Source organism: Biomphalaria glabrata, chromosome 6, assembly GCF_947242115.1.
Source record: "Biomphalaria glabrata chromosome 6, xgBioGlab47.1, whole genome shotgun sequence".
Taxonomy (NCBI): domain Eukaryota; kingdom Metazoa; phylum Mollusca; class Gastropoda; family Planorbidae; genus Biomphalaria; species Biomphalaria glabrata.
Genome location: NC_074716.1, coordinates 50,608,136 through 50,620,153, shown reverse-complemented (window position 1 = coordinate 50,620,153; position 12,018 = coordinate 50,608,136). Strand labels below are relative to the sequence as shown.

The following is a 12,018-nucleotide window of genomic DNA, read 5'->3' as shown; positions in this document are numbered from 1 at the left end:
TTCTTTCCCCCCCCCCCTTTCTCCCCTGTGACCTATTTCTTAACGTGACCTATAAACCCGATTCCTGTGTCCTAGTTTTTATTTTGATTAATCGGGTCGTCAGCCTGTTGACTTTTTAGCAACATGTAGGAGGCGGTGGGGGGGGGGGGGGAGGGAGGTAAGTGGAAAAAGTGTTGGAAGAGGTGGGGGGGGGAGAAAGGTTTAAACATTGTGTGTGAGGTGTTTACATGTGTGGATGTGTTAGTTTTCTTGTGTGTGAGTGTGTGCGTTTTTTTTTTGGGAGTCAAGTTTGAGTGTGTGTTTTCTTGGAGTTTCCAGGTCACGGGGGAAGGGGGGATGAGGTTGCAGTGGTTGGGTACAAGAAACGCAAGTAAGACAACGGACCATCTTCGTAACTAGTCAAGTACTGATGGACTGGCATTACAGTCATGGCTAGGGCCGGCATTACAGTCATGGCTAGGGCTGGCATTACAGTCATGGCTAGGGCTGGCATTACAGCCATGGCTAGGGATGGCATTACAGCCATGGCTAGGGCTGGCATTACAGCCATGGCTAGGGATGGCATTACAGTCATGGCTAGGGCAGGCGTTACAGTCTAGGCTAGGGCTTGCATTACAGTCATGGCTAGAGCTGGCATTACAGTCATGGCTAGAGCTGGCATTACAGTCATGGCTAGGGCAGGCGTTACAGTCTAGGCTAGGGCTTGCATTACAGTCATGGCTAGAGCTGGCATTACAGCCATGGCTAGAGCTGGCATTACAGTCATGGCTAGGGCTTGCATTACAGTCATGGCTAGAGCTGGCATTACAGTCATGGCTAGAGCTGGCATTACAGTCATGGCTAGGGATGGCATTACAGTCATGGCTAGGGCTGGCATTACAGCCATGGCTAGGGATGGCATTACAGTCATGGCTAGGGCTGGCATTACAGTCATGGCTAGAGCTGGCATTACAGTCATGGCTAGAGCTGGCATTACAGTCATGGCTAGGGCTGGCGTTACAGTCATGGCTAGAGCTGGCGTTACAGTCATGGCTAGGGCTGGCATTACAGTCATGGCTAGGGCTGGCATTACAGTCATGACTAGAGCTGGCGTTACAGTCATGGCTAGTGCTGGCGTTACAGTCATGGCTAGGGCTGGCATTACAGTCATGGCTAGAGCTGGCGTTACAGTCATGGCTAGGGCTGGCATTACAGTCATGGCTAGGGCAGGCGTTACAGTCTAGGCTAAAGCTGGCATTACAGTCATGGCTAGGGCAGGCGTTACAGTCTAGGCTAAAGCTGGCATTACAGTCGTGGCTAGGGCAGGCGTTACAGTCTAGGCTAAAGCTGGCATTACAGTCATGGCTAGGGCAGGCGTTACAGTCTAGGCTAAAGCTGGCATTACAGTCATGGCTAGGGCAGGCGTTACAGTCTAGGCTAAAGCTTGCATTACAGTCATGGCTAGGGCAGGCGTTACAGTCTAGGCTAAAGCTGGCATTACAGTCATGGCTAGAGCTGGCATTACAGTCATGGCTAGAGCTGGCGTTACAGTCATGGCTAGAGCTGGCATTACAGTCATGGCTAGAGCTGGAATTACAGTCATGTCTAGGGCTGGCATTAGAGTCATGGCTAGAGCTGGCATTAGAGTCATGGCTAGAGCCGGCCGGCATTGACTTACAAGAAGGTGACTTGGCAAAAGAAAGATGGGGGGGGGGGGCTTGAAGAGAGAGAAGGGGGGAAGAGACATTGAGAGGGAGATAAAGATAACAAGAGGAGAAGATAATGACAGGCCACTGAAAGCAGGATATCATGGCGAGAGAAAAGGGGAGCAAGAGAGAGAGAGAGAGAAAGAGATAGTAGAAATCGAAAGAGATAGTAGAAAGAGAAAGATGAGTAAGAGAGATAAAGAGTGAGGAGAGAGAGAGAAAGAGAAGGAAACAGATAAAGTTATAAAAGAGAGGGAGAGAAATAGGAAATAAAAACTGGAAGAAAGAAAATAAATAATGAAATTTAGAGAGAGAGAGAAGAGAAGGAACGGGGATAAAGAAATGGAGAGAAGGAGTGAACGAAGAAGGATAAAAAGGGAAAGAGAAAGAGAGGCCGAGATAAAAAAAAAAAAGAAGCAGGATGGATACAGAATATTAGTATAGGGACAAGACCAAAATAACAAGCACATTTTAAAAGAATCCTTTAAAAAAACAAAACAAAGCTTATCAAAGGGGAAGTACTCAGCACTTACAACTATATCCATCAAGAGAAATTATTTCCCTTTTTTGAGATCAACCAAAATAATTAATTAGCAATGATAATTGTTGTGCAGCTTCAAATGGATCCGAGAATTGGTGTGTGAGAAATAAACTTGTTCAAACTTTTTACCAGACAGACAGAGTGATTTGATATAAGTCATAAGTAGACGTCATATCCTAGAATAGTTAGAATAGATAGATAGATAGATAGATAGATAGATAGATAGATAAGATAAGATAAGATAAGATAAGATAATTAAATAGATAGATAAGATAGGATAAGATAGGATAAGGTAATTAAATAGATAAGATAAGATAAGATAAGATATGATATGATAGGATAGGATAAGATAATAGATAGATAAGATAGGATAAGATAGGATAAGGTAATTAAATAGATAGATAGATAGATAGATAGATAGATAGATAGATAGATAGATAGATAGATAGATAGATAGATAGATCCAGGGCTTTTTTGTGACGGTACGCTCCGGTACGGCGTACCGGCACCTTATTGAAAAAAAAAATTACTTTTCTTGTATTTTAACGCATATTATTAATTTTTAGTAGTTAAAAGTTAGGCAATCAACTACTGAGTACCGGCACCTAATCACTGAGTACCGGCACCTAGTCACTGAGTACCGGCACCTTTTTTTTTTTTTTTTTTTTTACAAAAAAAAAGTGCTGGATGGATCTATATATATTAAGAGAGAGAGAGAGAGAGAGAGAGATAGAGAGAGAGAGAGAGAGAGAGAGAAAGTTCTTAGTGACTCCGAATCCTTCATTCCAGCTTATTTTCTGTCTCCATGAATGAAATGTTTTCACAACCCTCTCGAGTCAGGAGCGTTGAGACGTGGAAAAAAGGCGAGGGCCTTCCATTCGTGGTCTGGTGGCTTCATTCAAGAAATATGGAGCATCTTTTAAGTAAGACAGGAGAGGAGAGGGGGGGGGGGTAAAGAGTTGTACTTGAGTATTGTGAAGTATCGTACCACTCACATGGAAATGGAGGGGGGGGGGGGGGGGTCACGGAACGAAGGCAAGGTGGGAATTATTTGAGCCTGCACCACTCCGCCTGGGGTCAAGAAGAAACAAGATGGCCGAAAACTCCATCAGATGGATATCTTCCTGCGAGTAGTACCTCCCATGACCAGGAAAGAAAAAAAGTTCACAGACAACTTAGTAGACAAAGTAAAACCAGAAAAAAAACATTAAATATACTTTTTATAAAAAGACAATACCCCCCTTTCTAGGAGGCGCGGTGGCTGAGCGGTAAAGTGCTTGACTTCCGAACCAGGGGTCCCGGATTCGAATCTTGGTGAAGACTGGTGTTTTTAATTTCTGGCGCCTCTGAGTCCACCAAGCTCTAATGGGTACCGTACCTGACATTAGTTGGGGGAAAGTAAAGGTGGTTGGTAGGCCTATTTGTGCTGGTCAAATGATACCCTCGTAAGCTGTATGCCACAGATGACCTTTACATCTTCAGGGGAACATTTCTTACCCCCCCCCTCCTAAAATTTAATGAATATTAGTTTGAAAAACAATGGAACATTTTTTTTTACCCAGCCCTTCCCCACCCCCCTTTTTCCCCGAGAAAGAATCCTGGTTAAGCGAATGTATAGATCTAGTACACTTTCTGATATTCTAAAGATTGGCCTTTAGATCTAGAATTACGATGCGCACTATTTTCCGGAACATTAATTTACCAAACTCTTCAGTTGCAAAAAAAAAAAGCCTTGCATTCGGAAATTCCAGAAAGTGATAGTCATTTCAAGAACGCGAAAGTCCTTTCAAAGATGATGTTGGGTATAGACCTAGATCTAGATCTCTAGCCAAATTTAAATTTATTTAATTTTTTTTTCTTTAACAAAAATAACGGTCAAACTAGAGTTTCCCCATGTGACCAACGAGCTAGTAATTCTTTTCTCAGCGATATGCACCAACTGTTACAGTTTCCAGAAAAATTGGTTACATTAGCGTTATAGTCAAGCACTGAGGACAACAAACATTGCGATAAAGACTTCCGAGGTCGCTGTCTTCTAACTCTAACTGAATGTCTATAACCTCCACTTCAACGGAAATAATGTCACAAATGTCGACAGTTCGTTGCCTATCTTTCTTTTTTATAGTTCAGGACAGGGTTGGGCAACCTTTTTTCCTTTGAGGGCCGCATTAAAAAAATTTGGGAATGGGGGGTCGCACATAGGTATATGAAATACACGAATCAGAAAAATACGCAAGCTAACTGTGTATTCACATTTGACCAGAGTAACACCTTTAGTAAAATCACTAAATTTAGAAAGCCTTCATGCCAGAAGGCTCAAAAGTAAAGTAGCAATCATACATAAAACACTGAACCATAATCTTCAAATACAAAAACAAAATTTAATAAAATACTCTGAAAGACACAAAGATAAAAGCACATTCCTCGTCCCATATGCTAGGACAAATTTGTACAAATACTCCTTCTTCCCTAGTGCTATTAGAGCATGGAATGGGTTGCCTGAGCTAGCCAGGAAAACCAGTCACTTGGCAGAATTTAAGGCATTGGTTAATATGCATGACTAAATGCATGACGCGTAGGACGTAATCATCTTCTTTTTGAAGTAACGTCTGTATTCTATAAGATAAGATAAGATAAGATCTTTTAATTCACATTTATACTGTTTTATACATTTACATTTCTTTTTCTTTTTTTCACTCTTCCTCCCAATTGTGGAATTACAACAAGAGCCATTTTTGAAACTAATTTTACAAAAAAACTTTTTTTCAAAATTTTGCTATAGTCTCTTTTACATCACAACATTTTACCATAAATGTAAAGTTGTACTTAAAGTGAAGTATTTAACTGTTTACACTCGTGCATAATGTTCCTGAACTGTGAAACTAGCTTACTAGTTCTTCTCCTCGTGACTGCTTTCAAATTGTAGCTAGTCAGCATAGACCTGTGATTATAATTGTTTATATTTCAAACAAAAAAAAATGCTTGTTCACAGATGTATGTGGACCCAAATAATGTGAATGTTAAGCAGCAAAGATCACTGACATAATTGGGTCAATAATATGTTTGATATCCAATACAGCTTTGCGCAAACTTTCCCGGAGTTTACGGTTGGGTTATTGTTTTATTTTTCTCAGTCAAAGCACGAGGTCCATCAGTTGTTACACTCGCCATCTTGTTCCAAGCCTACTCAATACTTTCAACCCAGTTCATCATAGCGTTAAATAAAAACTGGTCTGAGTTTGTGTCTTTGACTCAATGTTTTGAAATATTGCCAATAAGCATAATCTTCATTTACTTTAAACGTTTTAGAATGACATGTAGAGACAATGTGTCTTTAGCCTCTTCGTCATAAGTGATAAGAATCAGGACTTTCTAAAATCTATATAGATATTTAGAATTATTTATTTTTAAATATATTTGCATTTTTTATATGTATAACCTGTGGGCACACCTGATTTCTTTAGGAATCCGCGGGCCGCATAAAAGATTCCTGCGGGCCGCATGTGGCCCGCTGTTCGTAATTTGCCCACCCCTGGTTCAGGAAGTAAAAAGGCAGGTTTCAATATTTTCAGAAAGAATATCAGAATGAAATTCTATCAAAGGCAAATGACAGAGAAGAATGGAAAAGGAAGGTTGGCAGATCTTGTGTGGTGCCCCCAACGGTCCAGCAGACAAAGGGATAGGTAAAAGTGAAGGTGAAGTTAGATGTGAACCTGGCCTAACTGATTTCATGTTATGATTATCTTATTGATCTGTTTTGTATAGGGTCAATCTCTTATTCAAAGCCTCATAAAAAAAAAAACATTTCGTAACAATCTTTTTTTTTAAATCTTTAGTTAAGTGTCCTTATAGCTATAACACCGCCCTGCAGTTCACTCGGTTATATGAAAAACTTCTTTTCAATTATTGTTTTAGAGTATGTTCCACTTATATGCATAAAAATAGATTTTTGTGTGTGTAAATGTAGTAGTTTGTATGACGGAATGTACATAGCTAAACAATACATTTGTAAAAAAAAATATTTTATTTTTAATTGGAGTTGATGTGGTAAATTCCATTTATTTATTAACTTCGCATTATCTTTGAAGTTATCTTTGAAGTTTAGTGTTGATTTTGTGAAGTTTTTAATTAGTATTAATTGCTAATAATCACATCATAAAAAAGCCACAAATTTGATTGTGTCCCCTGCTAAACAGAAGTCCGCTGGCTCTTCTGTCATAAAGTATTGAAGAGATTTTTTACACTGCGTGAGGAAATTGTATTGTTCAATTGTATTGTATCCTGAATGGTGAACTACGAATAGGTTCAGGATTTTGGTATTTGCAGATGATCTCACTGGTCACCTGAATTTGAAACTTCAAGGTAAAAAAAAAGACAAAATTGTCATAACTTCTTGTGAAGATGTGAAGTGCTTTCAGGTTAAGTTACGACTATACCGCGGATAAACCAAATATCAAGAGACAATCTTGTTCACTTCTCAACGTGTCAGGAACTAAAAAGATTAAATACGGCTGAAAAGTTTGGTAAATATGTCGTACAACTGGAATCGTTAGTAGATGCTTTCAATGACTGTTTTCGTGACTTCGTTTCATACGAGCAAGAATTTTCGTTGTTTGTATCTCCATTCTCATTTGCTCCTGAAAATGTTGCTGGTAATGTGCAACTAGAGCTGATAGAATAGCAGTCAGATTCTTGGTTTAAAGTGAAATATATAGAAGTGGCTGTGCCAAAGTTTAACAGCTATTTACCCTGAACGGTGCGTTGAATTGCGGAAATTTGCGGCCAGAATTCTTGCTAAGTTTGGAAGCACTGATCTCTGTGAGCAGTTCTTTTCCATAATAAAAGCTACAAAAACACATCACTGTTCGAGATTATCTGATCAAAATTTTTCATTACTGAGGGAAGTGTCAGTGGCAAACTTCCTCCTGACATTAATAAACTTATATTCCAGAAAAGATGTCAAGCATCAGGACAACGAAAATAATGCGTAATTATAATAATTTTTAATTAAGAAAATAGTATTAAAAATGTAACCAAGGGACAGGTATTCCTTAATTATTGTATTCTATTCTGTTGTTTCAAATTTACATAAAACTAGTAGGCTATGTTGTGCAACTAATTTCTGGCTGCGGCCCTTCAGGTCATAGTAAGTTTTTACCTGGCCCATACACCTTAACGAGTTTGACATGCCTGATGTAGATCTAGCTGTAGATACCATAAATTAATTACATTGAATAAACCTTTTTGTTTTCTGTGTAAACAATAATTTGTATAACTGCGGCAGTATCATTGTTTCACTTTGTTTTATTTATAAATTAGTGTAATTACTTAATAATAAGAATACCAAGGATTGCTTTCGAGTCTGAAGATTAATGGGGAATACAGTATTTCAAGTGGATACGTAGCCCCAGTTGTGACCTACATGTTTTGCCACATCCAGCATAATTTATGAACATAAAAATGTTCCGCTTAATAAACACATATGAACAGGCCAAAATAATAAGCAAATGACGTGAAAGACAAAAACACAGACACATACAATAAATGATATATCACATTGATTAATGGTCATAGAGGGGACTATGGATGGCTGCCTGGTCGTGTGGAATTGAGGTCTAGAAAGTCCCGGGTTCAAACCCTTCCTGCAATCCCTTGGGCGGTTTATATTAAGATTTTATATAATCCTTCATTCTGAAGGAAACTCGAAACATGAAAAATTTGTAAAGTATGAAAGGTAAAATTTCTACCTGGGACCATGATCACACATGAATGTCCTTAACTTCAAAATTATGGTCGCTATTAAATTGTTTTTAACTTTTAGGCACCCGATTTCCTCCTAGTCAACAAGTGCCCAATTTACCGGTGCTTAAATTTCCGGGTGCCTAAATTATCGGTTCCCTAAATTTCCGGGTGCCTAAATATGCGGTGCCTAAATTATCGGGTCCCTAAATTTCCGGGTGCCTAAATATGCGGTGCCTAAATTATCGGGTCCCTAAATTTCCGGGTGCCTAAATATGCGGTGCCTAAATTACCAATGCGTTAATTTCCAGACACAGTCCCAAAACGGAGTCGAAACATTTAAGCTATTTTCCGCCTTGTCAAGTGTGCCCAATTTACTGGGTGCCTAAATTCCTGGGTGCCTAAATTCCCGGTGCCTTAATTACCTGTGCCTCAAATTCCAGTGCCTAAATTTCCAGACACCGTCCTAAACGTAGCCGAAAGATATACAGGCAGCCTCTTCTACTGAGATTATTGATGCTGTAATTATCTTCAAAATTAAAAGTCGCTATTAAAGAGTGCCTAAGTTTCCGGTGCCTAAATTTCCATGTGCCTAAATGTCCGGTGACTAAATTACCTGTGTCTAAAATTCCAGACACCGTCATAAATGTAGTCAAAACATATAAGTCATCCTCGTCTTATTGAGGCTGTAATCATGTCTCCTACCCGGGCTTCGGGCAGGAGGGGCTGGTTAGCCATTGCTGGCTACCCACCACGGAGAAGGAAAACTCTGAATTCAAACCTCTGTTGCCTTGCAGCTATACCCAATCATGGGAAAGGCTTCGGGAGTCAACCCTGAGGAAAAATCAGGAGCTGGCGACCCTAAGGCAGTGCTACACCCTGGCAGAACCTGCGACGCCGCTGACCCCAAACTGTATCGGCATGGCCGTTCCTTTGGATATATCAGTTGCGTGGAAGGGGGGGGGGAACTGATGTGTGGGCGACATCGTTCCGACCACAGCCAATGCCCAGGCATTCATTTCATTTTCATGAGATGATCCATAGTCGCTTTGCGACTGAAGGAGGCCATAGAGAATCATGTCTAAAGTATCTTAAATCTTAAGGTAGATATATATATTGTGGCAAAGTCTGCCGTTCTAGAATTGGCTTGATTAGCCACACCAGATTCTGCCCCGTCTCAAGATTAAGCCAAAACCAGTGACTCACTTGGGCGCATCCATTGCCTTTCGAGACAAAAGGAGCCATATATATATATATATATATATATATATATATATATATGGGGGGGGGGGGAAGACCTGAGACGATTTTCTTAGCCGAGAGGGGGGAAAAGGGGGGATTGAGAATGTACAGACATTGGAGGCTTGTCCTGGTCAGCTGGTCAAGGGTAGTACACCAGTCTAGTTAAATTGGAAAAGAATGTATTAGTTTCGACTTTTGTGAAATAGCACGAAACTATGAAGAAAAGAATATAGTCAATTAATGAGATGGTGATGGAGAGAGAGAGAGAGAGAGAGAGAGAGAGAGGGTGAGGGAGGAAGAGAGAGAGGGTGAGGTAGGAAGGGAGGATAGTTTGTGACCTCGCATAGTTGTCCCCCTTCATTCAGTTTCCAGTACCGTGAGAACTAAAAGTGTTGGAGTTAGTCAACTTAGTACATGTGTACACCAGCGCCACTCCTAGCAGCCCCCCCCCCCCCTTTCCCCCGCCCAGCCAACGTCCATCTTTAGTAGACAGGTCAAGATAGTCTTATCGCTTGCAGTTCGACCTTTACTGTTAACTGCTTGCGCTCCCCCCCCCCTCCCTTTCCGTTTCCCTTCGAAATAAGTTTAAACACTCCTTGTGTTGCTTTTTAACTCTTATAGAAAAATAAAAACAACATAAAAACAAAAAAACAACAACACAAGCAAATTTTTAAAAAATAAAAAAAAAAACGATAATTGAATATTATCACACGTACGTTCAGACACTCGCAGACACACACACGGAGACACACGCTCAGTTTTTTTTTTGGGAAAGTTACTTCATTCGCTTTCTGCTGTTTTGTGGTCTTACCACTTTCGTGTACTTGACGATGTCCGTTGTAGACCTAACCTAGCCTTCACCTCTGTACATCAAGGAGTGGCCCCCGTGGAAAGTCAACTCTTGGACTGTGGGGCGCCATAAGATTCGGAAAGGGGGGTGGGGGGGCAAATTAGATGAGTGTTTTCAGGTCCAGTCACCAAAAGGACAAAATTCTTCAGAGTAAAACATTGATACAAGTAAAGCGATCCCGACTACAGTCACGGTTTGAGTGGCGACTCGCATGACAACGAATGCGCCTGATTAGTTTAGCTTTCAAGGCTCTATAGCAGGGGTTCTCAATCTGTGCGTCGCGACCCTTTTGGGGGTCGATTGACGATTTCTCAGGGGTCGCCTAAGACCATCGAAAAAAGGATTGTTTGTGTGTTCGGGAGGGGGGGGGTCATGGCAGATTGGGGGATTGTAAAAATGGGTGACCGAGCCTAAAAGGTTGAGAACCGCTGCTCTATAGCCTTACTTCTTCATAGGGGAAGACAGCGGCACAATGCCGTACATTATCACTTTTTACCAGACAGACAGACAGAGTGAATTGTTATAAGCTTTGTAAAAGTGAATATCCGAAACAAGTCACACATTCAGCTTTGATGTCAGTATGTCCTTCTAGGTACTTGTAGTTTACCCCATCCCTCCCCCCAAGTCAAAAGGTTTTTCTTTACCTTTACCTATCCCTTAGTCTGTTGGACCGTTGGGGCACCAATCAAGATTTGTCTACCGTCTTTCTTTTACCTCAGTTCAACCACTTACAATGGCAGACCCGTCCTTTCTTTTATATTGTCCTCCCATCGCTTTCTCTGTCTGCCTCTTCTTCTCTTACCTGGCACTGTTCCCTGAAGGAAGGTCTTTGTGAGCCCCGAAGACCTTCTAATATGGCCATAGATTTTTAGCTTGCGTTTTTTTTTACGATAGTTAGCAGATCATCATTATGTCCGATCGCTGCAGTAACCCTGTCTCTAATCTCTTGGTTTGTGATGCGGTCTTTGAAAGTGATGCTTAGGATCCTTCTGTAGCATCTTAATTCCATTGCTAGGATCCTCCTCTCTAGCTCTGCAGTAAGCGTCCAAGACTCACAAGCGTATAAGATTATGGCGATGACCATGTCAAAGGTTAATGTCCATCAGTTAATGATACCAGCAATGGTGATAGTGCTCCTCTCCAAATCAAGAAAGTTGTTTCAGACTTCGCTTCTGAAATGAAGGTCATTGCGTCCTAGCACAAATCTCTCGCACGACGACGGGGATAACGGTGGGTATGGGTTCAAACCCGGGGCACCGGAGACGACCTTGCCTGCTAACATCCCCGGCAATCCTGAAGGACGTCTAGGCTATGACAGTGTTTCCAAAAACGTTTTCCTTAACGGAATCTTTCGCTCGTTCTTGGTATTTGGCGGAACACTTTACTTATTTTTTTTTTAAGAGAGATTAATTCACTGCTTACTATTGTGAAAAAACGAAAGCTTAAAACCTTTGGCCACATTACGAGATCTACGGGGCTCGCAAAGACCTTTCTTCAGGGAACAGTGCTAGGGAAAAGAAGAAGAGGCAGACAGAAAAAGCGATGGGAGGACAACATTAAAGAATGGACGGGCCTGCCATTGAGAGAGGTTCTGAACAAGGCAAAAAAAAGGGAGGAATGGAGAAAGACGGTCGACAAGTCTTGCCTGGTGCCCCAACGGTCCAACAGACTAAGGGATAGGTAAAGGTAAAAAAGGTAAAGGTAATTCACATGGTGGCTTTCTAGTTTATTATTCCAGTAGTTTTGAAAGCCTTTTCAGGCCTCACGTAAAACTAAGGTTTCGCGGAACACAGTTTGAGAAATGTTTGTAAAATGTTTGTTTGTAAAATGTTTTACATGTTTCGGATGTTCCTTCAGAGTTGAAGATAATTACTTCCTAGTCCAAACCTCCCGCAGGACAACGGGGGATGGGAGCGGGCAGGGTTTGAACCCTGGACCATCGATAAATCTGAACGACAGTC

General features: G+C 41.0%; 1 protein-coding gene across 1 annotated transcript; it reads right to left on the bottom strand.

Moving 5' to 3' along the window:
• Nucleotides 1-395: 395 nt before the first annotated feature.
• Nucleotides 396-1,649, bottom strand: LOC129926888 (cysteine-rich, acidic integral membrane protein-like). The gene has a single exon (XM_056033364.1). The coding sequence runs from the start codon at nucleotides 1,647-1,649 to the stop codon at nucleotides 396-398; it is 1,254 nt and encodes a 417-aa protein (XP_055889339.1).
• Between the last annotated feature and the right edge of the window lie 10,369 nt (nucleotides 1,650-12,018).